Here is a 23,824-nt window from a genome sequence, read left to right on the forward strand (position 1 = left end):
GCTGTGATAGAACACCGTAAGGCAAAGGACCTCTTTAGTTGTCATAATTGTATTTACCTATACCACTCTAAATATTACTTTTGGGTTGCTCAAATTTAGTTTTTTGTTGGTGGGTTGTTTTGGTTTTGATTTGTTCTAGAAAAGAAAATCTGCAGATTTTCAGCAAAAAATGTGTCAATGTCCTTGCTCACTTTGAGTGCTGTCGCATGGTGCAAACATACACCCCACTTGTTCCATGCCTGCTCAGGCAGGGCCTTAAACAATCGCTTGCTTTTCTCCAACTTGCCTGCTCACGAGCCAAGGAAATAAAAGGGGGGGTAGGTCACCAGGAACCAGAGTTGCTGTTGAAATCCTGTTGATGTTAATACAAAGGTACAGGGAAAAGGTGTCCGCTTTCAGATTGTCAGAAAGTTCGGTGTTTATTACATTACAGTTCATTACAAACTTTTCTAGATCATTTGTTAATAATGTATCTGCTGCACATGGGGCATCTGGGAAGCTATCAAAGAAACAGCAGGCTTTGCAGGATCCTGCCTGTTTGGTCAGTTGCCCAAGCATGGAGGAGAAAGCCATCCCAAGAAAATAATCTGTCCTTTACACTGCCAGACCTGACTGGTGCCTGTTGTCGATGCTCCTACCTCTGTAATTGTCACGGGAGCTTTTTTTCACATGAGCTTCTGTTTGTATTCCTAATTGAGTTCCAGTTCTTTCTACAGCGAATTCTTCTTACTAGTCTGATTAATTTTTGTGGGCCAGCTCACGTAAAGGTAAATGTGTGCGCCGAAGGATTTGCAGGATCAGATCTGGAGTAGTCAGCGTGTTATTCTGCTACCTAAAAGCACCATAAGGATTTCTTAGCTGACTTTACGCACTCATTCCATGTTCCTTGATAAATCCTGAGCCTCTCTTGCTGGTTTTTCCTATCTGCCCCCCAAAACATATTGCCTTTATTTTGGATGTCTTTTTAACTGTTGTTTTATCTGGCTGAACTCAAACAAACAAGCAAGGTAAAAAGCAGTACTGTGATGCAAGCTTGTGACACTTTAATAGATGCTCATCACCCACTCAGGTAGCATTTTAATTGGTTTTAAGATGCCGCTCCCTTCAGTTACAGCCATAAATGCTGGTCAGATGCAATGCATTTGACACACTAAGAACAAGAGAGACTGTTTAAATGCACATAATTTTGTTTGGCTTTTTTACAGAGTCTCAATTTGTCATTCTTCAAGGCACAGTTTTTGTTTCCCATGACTCATCCTGAATACCCTTGCTTAAAGCAAACAGCTCCTAGGGTTTTGCCTTTTGTTTTTCATTTTTTTTGGTACAGTCTCAGCTGTGTTTGGTTCTTTCTTGTGAACCATGACCACTGTTTTCCTATTACACTTTTAAAAAGGCTGGGACCTATCGTTCCTATAGCGAAGTGATGAATGTAGAGCTGGTGGGGAAAAAGCATCGTTACAATCTATTCGAAACAGCGTATCTCATAAAGTTTTGCTGTGCTCGTTTCTATCAGAAATCAGTTATGAATTCTGAAACTATTTTGTTTTACTGATTATATGCCCTCAGTACACTCTGTTTGTTTAGTTTGTCTTACTTCCATTTCTGCATACAAAATACATTTAAATACCCTAAGCAAATTCAGTGGTATTTTCAATTTCTCCACACAAAAGCCCATTGATTTTATATGCATCTTCGTTTTCTGCATCAGTCCCACACTGATTTATCCTCTGGGCTTTAAAACCGATCCTGCTATGACATTGTGCAGCTTCCCCAGACAGTTTTTCTGTGTTACTTAACATCTGTGTCTGATGTATTTTCAGTTGCGGGACCAACTACGTGAGATTCAGTCACTAGCACAGTGACAGACTGAATGAGCAGCCTGGCTGGTTGTGGCTGTTGTGATTTTCTGTATCACTTGTTCCATTTCAACCATAGCATGTTACATGGACATGTCAGGTTACTTTCTGTATTCAGAGGAGACCTTTTTTCTCCTTTTTCTTTTGGTGCAAGAAGATAAAGGCAGCGAGTTTACTTGGTTGACAGATCCCTCGTCTGCATTCCTGCCATGAGAAGCAATCCCTCATCTCATCGCAAATGCCTTAGTTTTTGAAGTTTTTTATACAGACAGCGAATGAGGAGGCGTGTTTGCGCTCCGGCATTTAACCGTGCCGTGAGTTACACGCGTGCCCTGGTGGGGTTCATCCCTTAGCCTGTGGCTTCGTAGAGCACTGTCCATCTCCTTTTGACCTCATTTCACCTGCTGTCCTGCAACCTTCGTCCCTCTGAATCCCCGAGAACCCAACCAGCCCCCTTCTCCGCATCAGCAGGCGGGAGGGAATACGAGGCGGAGCAGGGGGCCCCGCGTTACTCCCCTAATTCCCCAGGCGTGTATGAGGCGGGTGAGCCCTTCGCTCCTGCCAGCCCGCAGGGACGGGGCGGGGGGTCCCGGCCGCCGCGCCCGGGGCGAGCAGCGGCCGCTGGGTGGCAACAGCCACCCGCCGGGGAGGCGCTGCCGGCGGGGAGCGGCGCGGGCGGCCCCCGCTCTGCCCCGCGCCCCTCCGCACCGCTGCGCCTGCCCCCCCCCCCGGAGCCGCGGCCAGCGGCAGCATCGCTCCTTTCGGGGTCTGCGTGTGCTCCGCTCCCCGTCGGGGAGGGGAGAGGAGAAGAGAGGATGGGGAATCCTTCCCCTTGGGATGCCAGGACCTCCCCTTCTGGATGCAGCAAAAGCTGATCGCCCTCCCCGCTCCAGCGCGTTTTCCTCAAGCAGGGGAGCTGCAGGCCTGTGAACCACGCGTGATGGGTCAGTGTGTGAAGGAGATGTGACCCTGAAGATGGAGACTTGGAGGCAGCATTCATTCCCTGTGTCCCTTGTCAAACCTAATTTACATTCAGAGCTTAATCCATGCCTTGTCTTCCTTTTAGGTTCAGGGTAGTTTATATATGAGATTATCATCCCACCTACACTCAGATCGACAAAAATAGAATTTATCAAACTTCTCTTTCCCCCCCTCATATTAAGCAGAGAAAGGTGCCGAGTATCTCCTGCTCCCGTTTCACTTGGCTTTACCCTGGGATGGCTCCCCATTTCAGCCGGGGCTGTCCCAGCATCACTCATCCCTGCCCTGATGCCGTTTGTCGGGGTAGCAGCAGGGCTGAGCCATCACAATTTCCCAGTGCTGTGGGTTTAACCTACTCTGAAGGTGAACTCTGCTTCTGTAGTCAAGCTCCAGATTAATCTGATCTCCAAACAGTTCGGTTCCCTCCTCTTCAATCTAAACAAAACCTTCAGGCCGGGCGCGGGGACAAAGCTGAGTCCCGTTTCTGCAAAAAGTCCTAAATTCCAGCTCCCCGCTTGTCCCACGGGCACACCTGAGAACCGACCAGGCGGCGTGTGTGGCGCAGGTGTGCGGGACCCCGCACCGCCGGGCTGCCGCCGGCGGGGCCACCCGCAGAGGCGGCCCGCGGGGCCCGGCCTGTCCCCGGCCCCGAGGGGCTCCGCGGCCGCGCAGGGGCTGCTGCCAGGGCAGACCACCCGGCCCACCCCGCCTGGAGCCCCTGCCCAACGACATCAGGCCACTTGGTTTTAAAAGGGTGATCGGGATTTTTTTCGCCTCTCCATCCCGTATTATTTATTTTTTTTAAAAATAAATCCGCGCAGCTGCAGCAGCCTCACTCCTCCCGCACGGCGCGGGGCGGCAGAGGCGCGGAGCGGGGCGCGGGGGCGCTCCTCCGCGGACGGCTGCGCTGCCTTCCCGGCCGCCGGCCTGCCACCGCCGCCCGCTTCCTCCGCGCAGGCGGAGGCGGCGGCGCGGCCCTCCCCGCCAGCACCACCCGCGGCCCGAGTGCCGCCCCTCCGCCCCGCGCCGGCCCCAGGCCCGGGCCGCGATGGAGGGCGGGCCCGGGCTGCGCGGGGCTGCTCGCCTCCCCCCGCCGCCTTTCTGGTGGTGTTGGTTTTTTTTTTAGGACCCCCCTCCCCATTTCCCCCTTTTCTTGAATGAAGCGTGAGGCGGAGCTCTAGGAAACCACCGCGCCCGGCTGCGCCGCGCGGGGCCGGGGCCGGAGCCTCCCCCTCGGGCTCCGCTCCTCCCCGCCTCTCCTCCCCGCCCCCGCCGCGCCGCTCCCCCCCGCCGCCGCCGGGAGAGCTCCCCGCCCGCGCCCGCCGCCGCCGCCGCCGCTCGGAGCCGCCGCCGCCGCCCGGAGCCGCCCGGAGCCGCCGCCGCCGCCGCCGGCAGCAGCAGTGCGGAGCGCCCGGAGGAGCCGCCCGGAGCCGGCGGGGTGCGCGGGGCTGCGCGGGCGGGCGGGCGGGCGGGCAGCGGCGCCGCGGCCGCGGTCCCCATCGGCACCAGTCACACCGCACACACGCCCCGTCCGCGCCCCTCCTCGGCAGCGCCGGGGGCTCTTCCTCCTCTGATACAAAGCTGCTCGGGAAATGGCATTTCTCCCCGGAGCCACAGTCAAAAGCAATTTTCCTTCTTCTTTATTTTTATTTTTTATTATTGTTTTTACGCTCTTCCTTGTGAAAAAGAATTAATTACCTAAATACATTTTTTTTTTTTGGTGTGTGCGTGCGTGTGTGTGGAAGCACGGGGCTCCCGCGATCGGTGTCTGAATGAAACTACGTAAATGCATATGTCTGTACGTTGCACTGGAGGGAAAAACGGAGCACTTCGGCGAGAGCTTGGATTCAAATGTGGTTCATCTGGTCTCCAGGATTTTCCGTCTCTTTGGGGTTGTTCGGCTTCCCGGGCTGCGAGGCGGGATTTTCTGAGCTTTGACACATCTTTGGAGATGTCTGTTAAACAGGAGTCTGGGAAAAAACATTTGAAATCGTAGAGATATTTTTTTTTTTGTCCCTTTCCCGTCCCCTTGGTGACTTGAAGCATCAAAGCGGCCAGAACTTAACGTTTCTGAAGACTTGTGATGTATGGGTTTTGTTGTTGCTATTTTTTTTTTAGAGGAAACTTGACAGAGGAACATATTTATAGTCCAAGTAAGTACTTTACAGAGGAAATTTAGTCTGTCTAACTTAGCAAAAAAAAAAAAAGCAGTGTTGAGGTTTCTAGCTTAAAGTGCGCTGGAATAACGTTCATCCAAGGCTGTTTAGCAAATCGTATTGAATTGCAGTTTTTACGGTGTGTGTTCGTCCGCTCCTTCGTGTCCGTGGTAGTTCAGCACCTAGGGGAAAATGCACCTGATTTCGAATCGGTATAATATTTTTTAAGATGTGTTTCAACACCGAGGAGGAAATGGTCCTAAAATAAATTTATAATAAGTAATAAATGTGCACCTGGAAGTAAAGTATATACAGCATTTTAATCCCTATTTATACCGTGCATCTCAAACCGAGGAGGAAACACTGAGAAGACAAAAGTACCTCCGAGACCCTGAGAACTCCCCCAACACCACCATGAATGAAACCGTGCCCGATACAGTAACTGGATTATAATTTTTGGTGTTATTAATTTTATTATTATTGGCTGCTTTACTTTTTTGGGTTCATCCTGCTCCTCTTCTTCCTCTCTCCCTTCCTCTTGCTGCTTCCTCTTGGGAATTATGGCTCATCCGGGGAGAAGAGGCTACGATAACCGGGAGATAGTGCTGAAGTACATCCACTATAAACTCTCGCAGAGGGGATACGACTGGGCTGCCGGCGAGGACAGGGCACCCCTGCCTCCAGGTCTTTCTCCTCCTGCTGCTGCTGCTGCTGTTGCTGCTGCTGCTGCTGGGACTTCCTCTGATCACACTGGGCTGGTGTCTCCGCACCCCGAGCCCCCCGGCTCGGCTGCTGCTAGCCACGCGCCCCCGGCCGAGGGGCTGCTCCCCGTGCCCCAAGTCGTCCACCTCACCCTGCGCCAGGCAGGGGACGAGTTCTCCCGCCGCTACCAGAGGGACTTTGCCCAAATGTCCGGCCAGCTGCACCTGACGCCCTTCACGGCCAGGGGCCGCTTCGTGGCAGTGGTGGAGGAGCTCTTCCGAGACGGAGTTAACTGGGGCAGGATCGTGGCCTTCTTCGAGTTTGGCGGTGTGATGTGCGTGGAGAGTGTCAACCGGGAGATGTCTCCGCTCGTGGACAGCATCGCCGCCTGGATGACCGAGTACCTGAACCGGCACCTGCACAACTGGATCCAGGACAACGGAGGCTGGGTATGTCCCCCGATTGCTCGTTCCCTCTCCCGGCTCTGGCCCATGGCCAGTGGGGCTCCAGGGTGGGCAGCGCCCGGGGGGTTGCACTCATGTTGCGGGGAGCAAAAGGTTTGCCTGGGGGGTGTCTGCACTGGCGTGTGCCAAAATGGAACAGGCCTTTTGCCAGCTGTCGACTTTTACCTCGTCGGGGGGGTTACGGTGGAGTGGTTTGGGATGGGGAGAGCAGCTACAACTCAGGAGCAAAAAGGATGAGCAAGGAACATTCTTCCTCAGAGGCCTCCTCTCTCCTACCCCCGTCCACCCTTGCCTGCTGGCAGCACCAGCCCTGGCCAAGGCAGGGTCTCACAGCGGGGTGGGAAGGGGCAGCAGAGGCACCCACCCAGCTGCCAGGGCAGGCACGTCACGGCAGGTCCCAGGCGCGGGGGCAGCAGGGACCGCATGTGTGCGCGTGTGCAGGCATTCCTCCCGTTAGGGGTGACGTGCCAGGCAGGCACGCGATGAACATGGGATCCCGGTGCTGCAGGTGAGCAGGTGGCCATCGGTGCCGGTGTCTATAGCTGCGGTGGCAATGGGGTTTTATGGTATAGGGTATGTCTAGTGTGAAAAATCTGTCTTTGTCTTGAGATGAAGCAAAGGTGCCAGGGATTGTGTCCGTGGGATTGTTGTGGAAAATGAGTATTTGTTGTGATCTGATGGGTGACTGTTTCTGGGGTAGAGATCACCTCTGGCTGGGGCTGGCTTCAGCGTCGTCCAGAAAGGGAAGATTTCCGCTTGTGGAAAATGGACAGCTTTTACACCGGTAGTCACTCAAAAGCCTTTCCTTCTCCCTCTCTCTTTCTGAAATAAATAACCACATTGAAATTGGAAGGGGATCTCTTTCCTTTTTTCCTGTATTAATTGATATAGTGTAACAAAATGTGGTCCCAGCTGCTCTCCTGCAAACCAAACCTGTTGTATGTGTAAAGCTTAACATACTAACAGGGTGGGGGAAGAAACAGTAAGAGTTACACCAAAGAAGAAACTTCATGTATGGGCTGAGAGCTGGTGTAAGAGATGGAGATCTGCTAGGTAGGAGACCGGCAATTTCAGGTCTGGTCCTGTGTGAAATGCAGTCAGAGAGCTGACTCAGTTACACAGCACACCTTTAAGAGGAGTGTGTAAGGAATGTAAAGTACATTATGTTTCACAGCTAACATGGTTTGCAAGCCCAGCGTTTGTGAAGCATTACCACATTAAATTCTCAGCATTGGGTCTCTTCCTAAGTCAGCATTAGGCTCAGTAACGTGCCACCCACATTGACCATCTCTGTTAAAACATGAAGATGCTCCCTTCCTGCTGCTGAACCCACCTGACTAAAGGGTGTACGTGTCCGGGCATCCAGAGGACATCTACGTGCTGCCGTAATGGAGGGAGTAAGGCTTTGGGGCCCTTTTCTCAGCGGGAATCTGGATTGCATACCTCCCAGAGGAGTGCTGCAGATCCCTGGCTACAAGTCATGTTGGAGGCAGGATTGTTCTCCGTCTCTCCCCTGCTTCCACCACCAAGAAAAAAAATTCAAGATCCATGGGGCCAGAAGGGGGAGCAAAAAATGTGTGTGTGTGCATGCGTGTGTGTGTCTGTGTATTTATATACATATATACATATGTATATACAAATACGCATTCTTATACAGACACGCAGACATGTGTGTATATATATATATACACACACACAGACATAAAATGACTGCAGTGCTTAGTGGTTGGGACCACACCTGGGAGAGGGAGACCTATCCCCTCATCCCTTGTTTCATGAATGACTACAGAGGGTTTGCCAGTGTTTTGTTTTTTTTTTTTCGACAAAACAGATAATTGGGGAGAAAATAATCTGTAAACAGTTCAGGCTTTTGGAGACCTTGGCTGGTTAAAAGACGAGCAGCTAAAGGGTTAGGGATTTTGCGATTGCACTTCTGGGCTGGGATGCCTAACTTGTGTGTAAGTCCCTCTCAGGCTGGAAGCCCGTTCACGGAGCTGGGGCCCTCGATTCACTCCAGAGCCAGTGAAGTCATTCTATTGACTCCAGTGAGCTTTGGATCCAATCCGTAAGCATGCTGGAGATATATTGTCCTGCGGGTGTATTGTGTAAAGAGAAACATAAACAATGAATAAAACCGAGAATGTGAAAAGACAGGTGTTACCAGGCGTGATTGGCCAGATGAGGTGGCGAGTGCTGGAGCTGTTTCTCGATGGTTAGAGGTACAAGAAACTCAGACTGTAAACTCTGACTGCCTTTAAAAGGAAAAGATGCTTCTTATCGATAGCCATTTAGTTGTTTATTGAAGCTACCTATAAGCAAAAGCTCCAGAGTTTGGATATATGTGATGCCATTTACTGCCACGTGTTATTAGTAATGTACACATGGAAGAAGATGCACAAAATATTACCCCAGGGTGGCTTTTGCCTGCCTGTCTGGTAAATGGCTGGTACCTTTGAGCCACGGGATTATTAAACACAGGCAAACCTTCTAGCTGGTTACAGAGAGCAAAAGACTAACATAAAGTTGCAAACACAGCTTTTAGGATCCTCTCTTCAGACAGAAGAAATCAAAGATGGCACGAGGCAGTGGGTTTTTCTTTTTTTCTTTTTCTAGCTTTCAGGATCTGTCAGTGGAAAAGCATGAAGTAATATACGCACTCAGTCTTCGCTTGGCATTTACACCGTACCCGATGTACAAACCTTATTAAAGTGGCATAAATGGCTCTGCCGAAGTACCTGATCACCTTGTAGGTGGTGATGCTTTGTAGGACCTCAGCACAGTCGTGTGCAAGAACTCCCTGTCACGGAGGTTCCTGCAACCAGCGGGAGCGCCGGCTGTTGTAGCCTTCTCCTCCTTTACGGTGTGGATCCCCGGTGTGTTGCGGAGTGGGGAGTTTCTTAGAGGCTGTGTAGCAGTAGAGAAGAGAGCACTGGAGTTAGTCACAAGCATATGTTACACAGTGAGTAAGTTGGACAGTGCGTGCTTTGAGTCTGTTGTATGGGCCTATGTCTTACACTCAGGTCTGAAGTTTGGTTGAAATGTCTTTCTTCTGTATCTGTTGCTTTTGAATCAGTTCTACAAGTTGACAATATATTTTCAGGATGTGAATTCTTTATATTGCAAGGAAAATGAAGAAGGAAAGAAGGATATTGAAGGGCAGGTTGGAAGGGGATGTAGCTGGTGGAGTATAAATTTTAGGCACTAGACGTCACTGTTAATGGTGTCTAGGGACTGTCAATACCCTTACAATACACAGCAATCACGGGTTTGTTCAAAACTGAGGAAAAGCAACAGATGGGGACTGCCTGCACGAAGGCTGTGTTATTAGCTTGTGGTTCTGGTGGCAAATAAATGCAGCTTTCAAAGATTTTCACGTAGGCCAGGATACCACAATATTGTACTTTGGCCTGATAACATCTTAATTGTGTTACAAAAGAAATGAGACGAGAACCAGCTCATCTCTGCAATTTCATGGTACTTGGTATAATGTAATATGCTTTTTCTGACTGACAACTTAATGGCTTCATTTCGTTTTTTAGAGCCTGGTGTTTGAGCTGCAGGAGGACTGGCTTGGCAGCGGGCTGTTGTGCTTGTCAACTTTTGACTTTGACATAGGGAACATTGAAGTGATGCAGCCAGTGCGAGAGATATAACTGTGTTTGTCTTGCAGTGATGGGTTCCCTCTTTGGGCACACAACCTAAAGTATGTGAGAGCTGTGCTCAGCTCTGGGTGCTTCTGGTCCAACATATGGCTTCCTCCCCAAGGTGTTCAAGAAAAAGCAAGAGCATGAGAACTGTAGAAGGAGACACAGGCACCGTCATGTATGTGTAGACAAGTACCTTGTTGATGTAAAGAATGTAAAGAAACCCAGGTGAGAGAAGCAGCATCACGTTGAAAATTCAGCCAAGAAAGCATCATTTTAAATGACAATATTTACATTTGAACCAGGAATGTGATGGTTGTGTGTTTTCATCCGATTCTGTTCTTTTATTGCGGTTCTTTATTCTGTTCGAGAGTTAAGGCCAGATATGGGGAAGGACTTAGATGTCTGAATTGGACCTTAGGTGGAACATAAGCACTTGCATCCTCTGAGTGCCTGCCTAGCCAGAACGGTGGCAGAAATCCCTGACTTCTTGCTGTTCCTCACCCAAGCCAGCCAGGAGCTGCTCCTGCCTTGAGAGAGGAGCCACTCGGCACACTGTGGAAGATGCCATTCCCAAGAAACTCCGTGTCCCAAAGCTGGCAGACATCATCTAGCCTGGCTGCTGTCATTCACGTGCCATCCTCACGTGCAAACGCAGCCGGGGAGAAGCCCTCGCTTTTCCTGAGGGCTACTTGGTTAAGGCCTCTCCCGAGGTACTGGGAGGTTTGCCTGCGAGACCTTCTCCAGCCTGGCAGGGGGGTATACACCCGCATCTCCGACATCTCAGGAGGCTTCACCTGCCAGATGGCTGCTGGTTTTGCTGAGGTGTCCTCCCCTCTGGCAACAGGGCTTCTCCTCCTCTACAGGGTTGAGACTTCATTTGGTGGAGGAGGAAGAACCGGGGTGTCTAATTCCCGCTGTTTGATGTGTTTTCTCAAGTGGCTATCTCCAGCCAAATGAATAAATGCTTCTTGGACCAGCAACTAAACCCCAGGTTTCCCTTCTCCTGGGTTGACTGCCCTAATCACTGAGCTTCCTCTTTTTTTTTTGTCTAGTAAATCATTAATTCTCTTTGCTCAGTGGCACACCTTGGAAAGGATGTATGGAGAGTCGCCGTGCCCTGCGACGGTCCATAGCCCCCTTGTGAAGGTGAGGGATGGCAGGTGCGTCTGCCTCCGGGACAGTGCTCGAGGTCGTGAATATCGGTGTGACGCAGGGGCCTTCCCGTGCTCGTGTGTGGGGCACCGACCGAAATCTCATCCCCTTTGGGCTCTGGAGCTGCTCTCCCAGCAGCTCAGCCAGGCACCCGCCTGTGCAGCATGTTGCTTCTCTTGCAAGTCCCGAGAAAAGGCCTCTCGCTCGGCTGGCGCAGGACGGTGCCTTGCTCGGAGCCGGATGCCCCATGCTGGAGCAGAGGCACTTTGAGTTTTTTTTGCCAGCGACATGCGGCCTTGTAACGACTCAATCCCCAGCGGGGCTAACCCCAAGTCACTGTTTGACTGGTAAAAGGAAACTATCTGAAATCCACTCAGTTAAATAAATGAATGGGCAGTTTCAAGTGTTACACCTTCTAGGTCCTTTGCCAGTTTTTGTGGCTTTGTGGGTTTATAAATCGAATTCTCAAAATATTATCAAAATATTTTTCTTTTTGCTGTTGCTGAAGAGCGAGAAATTAATTCTGCAGAGGATCTGTGCTGAAGCAAGGAGCAGAAGAGCTAGGGCAGAAAGAGAAAATGATTGTGGTTCTCTAGTCCCTTTCATTTATAATAGCTTCCTCCGTAACTTGCAACAAGGTTGTGTTGCATCTTTTCTCAGAAGTCTCATATTTTCTTTTTCTTTCTTTTTTTTTTTTTTTAAATATATGTATTGACCGTGACCTTTAAAATTTCAAAACCAGGGGTCTCGGTTATAGAGATGATGTCATTTGTGTTGATCTTGCAAAGGACCATAAAGTTCAAACAGCAATCCTATTAAAAAGTTTTACTTTACTTTCAATATTGAGAAAGAAGTTAGTTCTGTGCCTGCATCAACACAGGCCTCTCTCGAGCTGCTGCATTAGCTCTGCTGGGCAGTAAGTAGCTTAGTTTTTTGAGTGTGTAGATTGAAATTCGGAGTCGGTAATCCACAAAGAAAATCCAGTTGATTTTTTCCACCGAGGCACCCGCATTTCTCCGACGGCAAAGCATGGCTCTAGGAGAATCACAAGACCTATGCAGTGATGTGTGAAGTAATTGCATGTGGAGCAGAAGTGTTTTCTCAGCGGCCAGATACCAGGGCCCAGGCTTCCTCAGGCAGCACAGGAACTTTGTTCTGCATCGCCAGCAAACATGAAGCCCTTGTGCCGATCCAGGCATCCTTGACGAGAGGGTCATCGTTCAGTGGGTTGGACATGGGACAGCGGAGGGAGGTGGATGTAGGAACAGGAGCAGCACTAGGGTGTCGCTCCGAAACCTCTGCTGTGGTTTTGGTCTGGCGTTACGGTTTGTGCCTGCGCAGTGACGAGCCGGCCTCACTCTCCGCCATTGCCACCGAGGGATGTCACGGCCGGGGCCTGGGGCAGGACCATCTGAAGGGGCGGCTCTCCGCAAGCTGCTCTGCTCGCTAATGTGAGCTGCCAGCGATCTTGCTGTGTCCTTGCTTACCCCCTCTCTCTGCAGCCACCCTGCTGGGCTAGCCCATGCTCTTTTAGCACTGCAGCCCTACCCCGGGGCAGCGGGCGCTTCCTCCTGACCTGGGGTCTGGGCAGCCACAAACTGGGGCAGCAGCCTTGGCACTTGAGCAGCCGTAGCAAAAAATGGTGCAATTGGTCTGATTAAATAAGAACTCTCCTGTGGCAAAGTGAATTTTTATTTTTTGGCTATTGCATTTCCATCCCTTTTAGTGGTCAGGGTTTCGGTGAAGGGTGCGGCTGGGCAGGGGTGAGTGCCCAGCTGTGCGCACCATGGCGCACTGGCCAGGCTCGCTCCCCCTCCCGTGGCCGGCATGCTTGTATTCGGCGGGTGTCTGGTTCTTTGCCTGGTTCTTTCCGCTTCATGGAGGGCTGGTGGTCCTCAGCTTTCTGCAGGCCTTTCTGACCTTCCCTTTCCATCACCACTGCTGGCACCGGGCATTGGCCATCGGCCACGGTCCTGGCTGCTGCTGCCCAGCCATCGGCCACGGCGTGCCCGGGTCTGGCCCTTCCCACCTCCCTCCCTGGTCTGTTTTATTTTCCTTCACGCCCTTGGGAGGGTGAAGCCCAGCCCTGTTTGGTTTGTTGGGTTTTTAAAAATAATTTATTTATGAGCCCTCGTGGCTGCTCCCATACCTGCTGATTTAGTAATGATAATAATAACACTTGTTACTCGGTGGCCGCAAAATACTGATTATTTCTGAGGGCAGTACCGGCCTGTTTTATTTTCCATTTCATATATAATAATAGGATGGATGAAGGTGTGTGGTACCATAAATTATCTCTTCCCCAGCAAGATAACAGCCAGGCCTTCTTGCCAAACACGAATGCCGATGACAGATTTGAGGGATTTTTATTTTACTCTGGCTTTCAGTCTCATTAACAATCTGGTGGCTTTTTTTTTCCCCCCCTTTTTTTTTTCCCCCTTTTTCTTTGGCTCCTGGAAGACTGTGAAACTGCATAACTTTTCCAAATGCATCTAAAAGTCTGGAATTTATTTTCTGTTATTTTATCCTAATGCTAGTTTGCTGTCATAATTATTATATATCAATAGACTTTGCTAAATCCCCCTCACTGGAAAGTTCCTTGCGGGTTTCTGGATTTCACAGTTAATGAGTAAGAAAACAAATCTGATTTTAGAAAGTGTTGCCATTGACTTCAATAGGAACAGGAAGAGGCACTTAATTGGACGATTGTAGTTATGTTTACTTTGTATATGCGGCAAGAAAAATAAGATCAAATGAAAAAGCGTCAGGTTTTCAACTAACAGAGAAAAACAGCCTTTTCTGCAATGCATGATTAACCTTTCGGAGCTGTTTTTGTGGGAGAGCTGTGAGTTGAAGTACGTAGTTGCATTCAGAAAGGTTTAGGTATTCATAAGGGTAAGGAAAATATCTATACTTATGTTCGAATAAAATTGCTTGGAAGGACAGTCATACACCTTGATGAAACAGGGGGTAAATTTGACATCAGCTGCTGAAATGAGATCACCAGGTGCTGAGGGTAGACCTTTCTCCAGGGAATGCTATTTTGAGATTATCTATTGCATTGCTTCTCCCCCAGAGCACCTGGTGCTGGTGGGTGACTGAGGATACTGGGATAGATGCTCTACTGGTCTCATCCAGCCAGGGAGAACTTCATACTTCTGCATGTGTTTTTTAAAAGTAAAGGTAATTGTAAAAGTGCTTGTTGTGTTGCTAAGAGCACCCACATCACTTGAATTTACTCCCGCTCTGGCTAAAGGTCTGTTACAAATTACCACATTTAGAGTTAGTTAAAAGAAGTAGTCAGCATCATTTTATTGCTGTTTTATTTTATTGGACCATAAAAAGGATGATTCCATTTTGTGATTGAAAAGGCAACTCAGTGGGTTTCGGAGTACTTTTGTGAGTAATTTATGTACCTGTGCCAGGTACAATCAAAAAGAAAAGGCCCTGTTTTCCCACATAGTGACTGAAAGAGGCTGTCACGCAGTTGCTCGAGAAAGCAACCGAGAGTCAAAACTTAACTTCCTCTTCTTGGCTCTAGTACTCAGTACACTGTAGGATATGGGGCAAATCATTAATATCTCTCTTTTTCGGTAAACCCAGCTATGAAATGGGTATTCTTGCTAGCTCTACAGCACACCAGGTCTGGGAAATGTGTTGTTGCTCACCACGCTATTGTGAGTTAGGCTGATGGTTTTTTTGATTAGAAAAAAGTCATACAAGGTACAATATTGAAGAAAATGTCTGTCTTGGTAATTTGGAGCTTAGAGTAAAATTCAAATCTGTAGCATTACGTCATGTCGTTGTTGGAGCTCGCTAGCCTGGGAAAGAGCAAAGTGAGTCAGGTTGTGAAACTACCTGGGGGTGAGATTTGAGTGGAGAGGGGAGGTAGAAGAAAGAAAGAAAAAAAAAATTAAATAGAAGTTCAGCTCCAACTTTTTCAGCTCTACTGTTCGGATGTGTTTAGCAATCCTTGTGATGGAAACAGATTAAAAAGATCAGTTTCAGGTGTTGATTTCTAGTTTTTATTTAGGAAAAACGTGAGCAGAGTGAGAAATGGCAACTGACAGTGTTAGTGTTTTCCTTTATGTATCAGCACAGTTCATCGGGTGTTTCATGAAGGAAGTTGTCCTTCCTTTTGCATTCCCACCATATATAAAAGCTGTCTGTGGCATGTCAGGGGAAGGAACAATAAGCTCTATTACATGCATCTGTGAGAGGTATCTTCATGCACACGTATTCTTTTGCTTCTATTCACAAGCTTCATCAAGCTGTTCAGATACAGGCAGAAAAAACAATTTTAAAACATTAAAAAAAGAAGTGAGTAGTAATCAAGCCTTTGGGCTTGACCATGAGGTTGAAGTTCATTTTAACTGTCTTGCTGAACTGAGGCTTAGGAGACAAGATTCATGTTGCATGCTCTGGAGAGACTTGTGTGAGTTACTGGAAAGTCAGGATACGTCTTTGGATGGAAGGCCAGTGAAATGCCTCCCTCTGCGGTATGGGACAGTCCTGTAGCATGTCTTTGCGATGGAATAACTATTGCCAGCTTTCTCTCTAAAGGAAAGAACTCCTTTCTTAAGAAAACTCATCACATGTTCAGACAGTGTATTACAAAACGTAGGAGAGAACTCTATTTCTAATCTTTTTTTCTGAAGAAAAAAGAATTGAAAATAAGTCAAAGACAAATTCAAATACAGTAGTAAATGAGTTGGCATTTCCATTAGCAGAATAAGATGGTCAGTGTTGTAGATTAGAAAAATCTGTTGAACTTCTCAGGAATGTATGCACAGCTCAAGTAAAAAATGACATAAAAAAAACTGAAGTAAAAACTCCCCTGTTCATAATAGAAGCAAATCCTGCATCGTGCTCCAAGTGTCTGCAAATTTCAGTTCGAGTTAGACATATCCAAAGCCCCTCTCCTGAAGTCATCTGGCAGATCACAGTAAATCGCGCTGTCTAAATATCTAATCCCCAGCCTGCTGCTGGATGCAAAAGGTCCCAAATATAACGGAGGAGGAGGCGTAATGCCCATATTATTTTCAGGTTCCAGCTTGACCTGTTCCTTTCTCCGTTGCCCAGATCTGCAGTAAAGACCAGTGCTGCTGTGAAGACTGGGCGAGGGAAAGGCTTTTTTCCCTGCGGGGCTGGAGTGCGGCGATAGGGGTGCACTGGCAAGGGAGGAGATATAACTGGTCGCTTGAAATGTCAGGTGGCAATCAAGGCTGCAAGTAAAGGAGCCGGCCTGGAGCCTGTTCAGGGATCTGCAGTAGCTCACGGCCGTCTGCAAAAAATTCCTGCAGTAGAAAATTTGCGTATTTGGCTCTGGACTGAATGTGTGAAATCCTTGCCCGGTTGGAGTCAATAGCTATTTTTTTCCAGCACAGACGCTAAAACCGGTGGTATCCAGCCTCATATAGCAGTGAGCATGTGGGCAGGCCCAGAAAGGGATCTATAAAGCGTTGTACAAAGCCTTGGTTGCAGTGGATGGTTGGGCATGTCTGTGCAGTGGTGGAAAACTGAAGCGAGGCTGCCTCGGGCTTTGCCTGGAGGGTGCTCCTCAGCTTCCCTAGACGTCCTCGCTGTAAGGGGAATGTGGCACGGGATGCTTCAAACATCCCTCTGACAGTGCCTGCGTGGGCCAGGGGCCATGGTGTCCCACCGGGACCACAGAGGCTCTCTAGAAATTGGCCTTGTTCATCTTTGACCAGTAAAGCCGTGTCTCAGCCCCAGGGGTGAGCTGATGAGCCTCCCCAGTGCTTTAGGATCACGAGGGGGAGAGCTCTCCGCTCTGCTGTCCAGCCTGGGTGGTGGTGGACTTGTGCCCCACTGGCACAAGTGGTGGGGAAACCTGTGAAGGCATCTCTTCGTACCTTTTTTCATGTTTGTTGAAGTTGGTTGTTTCACAAGGGAATAGTGTATTTATTTCACAAGCAATTGGATTTTTTTTTCCTTTTTTAAAAATGATTTTATTTTACCTTCCCCAGCCCAGTGAGAAGGGTGTTTGGGACATGGTAGTACATCCTGCAGGCTGGGACCTCTGTGGCAGTTTAATGGGCTGAAGGAAGAGGCAGCAGTGGCACGCTGTTAGGCTCTGTAAATGGCTCAGGGTTTGTTTTAGAAAACTTGCTCTCTTTTTTCCCTCTGTGCTCCCTTCTGTCCCCCCCTGCAGACACAAATACATCATTCTCACAAACGAAACTGTTTAATTTTAATAACTGGCCTAGAGCTAAAACTGACAGTGGGAGAGGAGCTGTTTGGTTTGCAGTTGCTGACAGCTGGAATAAACTACCTGTTCCCTTGGAAGGGATGGACAGCCAGCTTGTTTGGTTTTGAGGACACTTTGATCCCTAAAGAAACTCCTCTCAACAACAAAAAAAGATGACTGGAACTGTGGCAGCTTGGTGTTAGACTGCTCTTTATACGTAAGGCTTTCAGTATGATGGAGAAACACTGTGTGCAGACGTCCCTGGTCTCTGTAGTTCACATCCTTCTCTTGGGGGTGACTCCTCATCGCAGAAGGTCACTATCACCAGCACCTTGGGAGAGACTCGGGGTCCTGCTAAAATAAGTTTCCTGTGATCAAGGTCCCTACCAGGCTGGTTTGACGACAGCTCTTCAGTATAGCTAAATGGCCTGGGTTCTCAAACTCCTGCCTTGAAGCGACGAAGGCTGTGATTAGTTAGAGATTGAATAATTTTGCAATGACTAGTTTTACCTCTGGCTCCGTAAGAAAGTCAGCCTTCTTATTTTGGCAGTTCTCAGAAGAAAATGGCAGCACTCCCATTTCCTCTTCTCCTCCCTCAGGGCCTGCCACCCTTTTTATTTTTTTCCTCCCAGGGCCATTAGACAACATGCAAATTATTGTTAATAGGGCCAGAACAATACTGCGTTCCCAGTGGGATCGTTAGGGTCAAAGCCATCGCGTGCCAGCCCTCAGTGTGATACTAATTTTGGCTGTGTGTGCCCCAAGGTTTGGAGGTCAGGCGGAAGGGTGCCGTGAAGCAGGGACCCAAGCAGGACTTGTCCCTGCAGCCCCTCTGCCCCACAGCAGGCTCTGACTGGCCTGTGCCTGGGGGCTCTGCTGACCCCCCTTAGCAAGGCTGGTATGCTACAAGGCACTGGCTCCTTGTTCTACCTCTCCTGCAACCTCATCAGAGGTCCCTCAGAGGAGACAAGTCCTCCCCTGGGCAGAGACCTTGCAGACCGCTTCCCTCCCTCCCTTCCCCTGCTGCTCCAGAGAGGCATCTGAGTGCTTGAGAAATAAGAAGGCATTGCGTGGCTCATTTTGATGTGAGCTCCCACTTGAAATACGAGGATGCCCAGTAGTAAAAGGGTGGCCATGGGGCTGGGCTTGCCAAAGGGCAGCTGGCAGCCCTCATCCACCCTGAGCTTTGGTGTGAAGTCTCCAGAGGACAGGGACAGGTTGAGGGAGCTGTGGAGAGGAAGCCTTACCCCCACATCTCCCTCCTCTGCCCCAGACCCTTCCTCCTGGAAACCCTGAGAGTCCTCCCGCAGAGTGACGTGAGGGCAATGGATGTTTTAGCATTAGCTCTATAAATTACATGGACTGTCTGCCACAGCTCAAGTCAAAAGGGGGATTGCCTTCAGACCTTGGCCTTGGACTAGTTTCTGTCTCCCCCTTTGTTTCAAAATCATGGGATTTTGTCGATGCAGTTGTTGGGGAGGGGGATTAGGGCATTTGCAAGTTTCCTTTTGTAATACCTTTTACAGGTAGGTGGCTGTAACTATATTTAAACATGAATATAGGGGTGGAAACAGAAATGTACCTCCGACATCACTGACTGAACTAAAAGTAGAGTGCACTGGATGTCTCTGTCAAGACTGGGGTTGTGAGTTCCCTGTTTCTCCTACAAGCTTGCTGGGGGGTGGTTACCCCTTCTACACGGCAGGAGCTGAAATCCCTGCCTTGGTTGCACTTCTGGAAATGGCAAGTCCCTGATGTCATATCTTCACCCCAGGTTTTGATGGATGAACAAAAGGAGCACTTTGGATTTTATAAAGTATTTCAAACAGTGGTTTGGATCTTTTTCTTTTTTTTCCCCCCTCTTTTTGACCTTGCCAGGGATTCTGCCAGCTGTCCAATGCTGTGAACCCAGATGTGCTTACCTTTAAGAGGTAGCAGTAGCCTCGCTGAAGTCCCTGACTTCCAGGGAAGCAGGATGAGAGAGCCGAAGCAGAAAGTGAAACTCTCTAAAAACAAAAATGCAACAGAGCAGCCTTCTTTCATTTTCCCAACTGAGCATAATGCAAAAAGTAAACAGTTGGCACAAATGACTAATGCAGGTTTGCCAGGGGGTTGATCAAAAACATGCCGAATTCAGCAGTATGTTTTTCACGAAGTTCAACGGGGTTTTGCATCAAACCCATAGCAAGGTAGGCAAGAATATTTTTTGAAAGAAAAATGTCATTTAAAAAAATGTGGAAAATTCTCCTGTTCTACCTCCTACATGTTTCTATTGTCAAACAGTCACTGATCTTATTTTAGACTTGACCTTCGTGTTCTTTCCACAGCACACAGGCTGAATGACATATTATTCAAGTTCTCAGACAATATTATGATATATCTGCTTTTATATTTAGCTGTAACTTTTATTCTTCTTATAAACAAACCCACCTAATGCAACCACCACCTATCCAGGGAAAGTATTTCCATTCCCCTCGGTTTAATTTGGACAAATTTGGCATGAAAACATTCAATAGTTCCATAATAACCTTTGCAACAGGATGCCTGCTGTGCTGACATGCAGGTCTAGAGCGACTTGTACCATGTGCCAGGAAATTGCATTCTTAAGAAAAATCTAGACATAAATTCTGAACAATCAACACTTAAATTTTGAAAAGTCTGGCAGCAAGCTGTTATCTGCCTCATGGGTTTTTGCTTTAATAGCTTTTTACTTTCTGAGCTCTACCTCTCTGTCCTTTATGCAGGCTGTACGCCTCTGGCCCACGTCAGCTGAGCTCTGTAATGTGGAGAGAGGGGGCAATTAGTTGTTTCTCTGTTGTTATTGTTGTGCGCCTGTGTGCTCCAGCGCTGGACCTTGACACAGAGGGGAGGTGATTTCTTACCAGAAGAAAGCAGAGCTTAGCTGGAAGTTACACAAACAGGCGTTTAGCTCTTGGTGGGCATGCATGCAACAGGAGCTTGCTGGGTTGCAGTGCAGTTCAGCCTTGCTTCCCAGCCTGGAGAGTTGGAAAGGGGGTGGGAAGAGATGAAGTACCACTAGACTCATCTAGATCTGTCCTAGATGAGTCTGTGCTAGATCAGCCGGGGGTGTCCTTTGCCCTGGGACAAGCCAGTTTGCTGAAATATGAGGGGACCGAAGAGCAGGCTGACTCCAGGGTGAGAAAAAGTTTTCCCTGCCTTGAGGTGTCTGAGCACTTTGATCTTGCTGCTCATCTCACTGGAATTGGAGCAAGCAAACAGCATCGTGTGGATGCCCATCTTCCAGAACTGCTGCCAGCTTGGCTGGAAGGCTTCATGACTCTCAAATGTTCCAGAAGCCTGCATTGCTCCTACTTAAGGGAGCAACAGCATGGCTGGAAGACCTTTATGCGACTCACTGCCAAGACCCTCTAGATGTGCGTCAAATATTACATCAGAAAAAAAAAAGGGTAGTTGCAGACACAACTGTGTCCGTGAGCTTTGCCACTAGGACATTGGAAGAAAAACTGACAAAACACACGTGGCTCCTTGGGAAAGAAAAAACCCACCGTTTTTGTGATGAATTCAGTAAAGCAACCAGCCAATTTAATCGGCAAAACATTAAATGGGATTCTAGGAGGAGGCAGGGATGGGGAGGGGAGGTTCCATGGATATGAACTCGAAGCAAAATGAAGGGCTGCGAAACCGTGTGAACTGGACCCCATCAGGGAAAGCTTACTAAAACTTGAGCCAGGAAAAATTATAGAGCTCTATAAATAGCTAAATTGAAAACTGAATGCATTTGTGTGTGTGTGGATGCACACATCTATCTATGAGGTCATGTATGTAAAAGAAATACAGCAGTACTTCATGTGTTGGGTTTTTTTTAAGTAGTGGAAAATGTTTTAATGATTTTATTTTATTTTTTCATAGAGACAGTACATTATGTTCTGTCCTTAGGGCCAAAAACACAAAGTGCCTATTTTCATGAGGAATCCTACAGAAGGAGGAAGGGAAAGTATTATGCAGTGTAGCAAGGGTATAGTAGCCATTCCATAGTGATTACACATCCAAGCAAAGCCTGCATTAGAAAACTCAAAAATGTATTAGAAGCGGAAAACAAAACGAGTGAAGTGTTTCCTATTCCCTCCCCACGCTTAATGACAACCAAGCAAGCAGGGAGGCGGTCATGGAGATTAAATTTAACCCTTTGTGTTTGATAAGACAACTGTATTTCAGTGACAGGCAGCAAGCATGTTATGTACACACTAGATTGAGGACTTCCTTTGCTTATTAATTTTGCTCCTTCTAAACTTTCAGTTATTTTCAGATGTTAAAATAGTCCAGACACAAACCAGAAGCAACTGGAAGCACTAAATGCTGCAGCAGGCATTCAGGAATTAAGGTAGCTGAAATGAATCCCAGCCTGAACAGCTTCTTAATTGAAGTACAAAACTGGTTTTAGTTTTATGGCAATAATTTGCAATTCAAAGTCTGACCCCCCTGTTACGTTTTAATACCTTTCAGTCATCCTGCAATGGTCAAATGATGAATGAAATCAGTCTTCTGGGAAAAACAAAAAAAGAAAAAAAAAAGGCTCTTTTTCATACAGAATTCAAATGAATTAAAGAATCTCTACAGTTGTTCAATTTGATTTAAGAGCAAGACGCAGTCTGGAGTGTAATGCCCTCGTACCACGAGGGAATCAAATTTGTATTCTAGTCTCCTTTGCCGGCTTGTTTAATCGTTGATGATAACATCAGTAGCTTGGTAAATGATGTAATGGGAGTTAAATCAGGATGACCAACATAAACATCTGTCTGTGCATGTGAACATTTGATGTATGACCCCAGGGCCCAGTGCAGCAGTCAGTATCTTGGCAAACGGTCCTTGGACGTCAGCGTCACTCGAGGTTGCAGGATCGCATGCTGGAGAGGATACATGCCGTCTGCTCTGTGCCGTTAGCCAGTAGTGGGGTTCGTGATCTGGCTGGCTGGTATCGGGTGTATCACTTGGCAGCGTGTCCCCTCCGGTTACTCACTGTGGGCAGAACTCAGCCCAGTGCCAAGGGCCAGGGCAAGGCATCGGCATCGCCATGCTTCTCCCAGTGAGTCTCCACTGGCATTAGGTGATGAGTAGGCTTGCGCTGGTCCTCCAAAGAGCAGGAGAGTTTTACAGAGGTAACTGATATCATTCTGGGTAGCCACATAGACCAAGATTCACAGTCTGATTTGTACCCAAAATATCAGCCTTAGTGTTTTGTGACCTTAATATCAGAGGAATCATTTCCTAGGCTTGGATTATACTGGTGTTGTTTTCATTCAAAATCATCTTGTCATCATGTTCTTGCATGGATTTATAATTTTCTGAAAGCAAGCTGGCTAGTATGTTCATGTTCCTCATTAATCTTTTTTTTTTTTTTTTAATGAGATACATATGGGAAGCTAATAATATTTAATATGGACAAATGTGTAAGTTGTTGAACATGTATGCCCTCCACAGAAATGGACAGAAAGGATCTGAAAAAGAAAAGTGTTGCAGAGGAAGCACAGAGCTAAGGGAACTCTGCCTGCTGTGTTTTGGATTAAATTGTTCTTTGAAGGCAAAGTCTTTGGTGCGAAGGTAGCACAGGTGATAAATGCCTCAATGAGGGGCACAAGGGGTGGATGGCTCTGGCTGCCTTGTCATCGACAGAAGCCTCAGCCTGTGCAGTGGCTGGACACGAAAACCGTGCTTGGTCCCATGTGCCTACCCACCCCGAGAGAAGCTTTGCTTTAATGCATGGAGCTACAGGAAAACTGTTCCCATTCATGCTCTATCCTTGCTGTTATAAACGTGATTGTTTTCACAAAAATAATAGGCATATTTAGCCATTTTACTCCTTTTTAATCACTTCAAGGTACTGCACGCTTATAATTGACTTCAAAACAAGTCTTTTATTGGTCTTGAATAAGTACGTGAAGCTGCAAAACATAGACATCTTATTGCTGTGACTTTTCAAAAGAGAGCTGGCAGCATCCCTCAATTTTTATTATGAATATAATCTAGAGTCTTTTTCCAACAAGAAGGAATAAGTTATATATTCCAGAGTTAGGATTTTTTGGAGATGAAATGCAAGCCGTTCAAGAATGCAACTTAAGCTCCATTACTTCAAAATAAATTTATAGAAATAAATATAAATGCAAGCTAAAATATTTTAAGTCTTTAAAGAGGCACTGCCAACTCTAAAAAAAAGAATAATTAGCTGGATATGATAAAATCAAAAGTGCCAGAGCAGCACACAGTTATTCTAAATAAGAGGGAAGACTGAAGAAATAAACCACCCCTCCTCACCCGCAGATGTCCGCACGTGCACCACACATGCACAATTTGTTTTTTACAAAGTATGCTGTCAAGTGGATACTGTCATGTTCCCTGTTTAATCAGTTTTCTCTTTTATTTGTGTGCTGTTGTATATAAAAGGAAATCTGCTTGTAAAGTCAGGCTTTTTAATAATTCATTCAAAAATGATTAGAGTTCAAGGGGAAAGTTGTTCTTTTAAATGACTGAGCCAAACAGGAAAAAAACACAGTTATCAGAGGGTGAAATTCACTTCTGCCTGCATTATGTATTGTATATTTAAATTCCATGTTCAGACTTAAAAATTAGGCTTAAAGTGGAATGTCAGTAGTTATCATCTCTATTTGGGTCCTCCTTTTCC

At 47.6% G+C, this 23,824-nt stretch overlaps 1 protein-coding gene across 1 annotated transcript in view; it reads left to right on the top strand.

The window, feature by feature from the left end:
• The first annotated feature begins 4,361 nt into the window (after positions 1-4,361).
• Positions 4,362-23,824, top strand: part of BCL2 (BCL2 apoptosis regulator) — a 99,661-nt gene continuing 80,198 nt past the window's right edge. The window contains exon 1 of the mRNA XM_068397061.1: positions 4,362-6,144. Within this exon, the coding sequence (XP_068253162.1) occupies positions 5,554-6,144 (591 nt within the window). The 5' untranslated portion in view covers positions 4,362-5,553. The remainder of the gene's footprint in view (positions 6,145-23,824) is intronic.

Source organism: Nyctibius grandis, chromosome 3 (genome assembly GCF_013368605.1).
Source record: "Nyctibius grandis isolate bNycGra1 chromosome 3, bNycGra1.pri, whole genome shotgun sequence".
Taxonomy (NCBI): domain Eukaryota; kingdom Metazoa; phylum Chordata; class Aves; order Nyctibiiformes; family Nyctibiidae; genus Nyctibius; species Nyctibius grandis.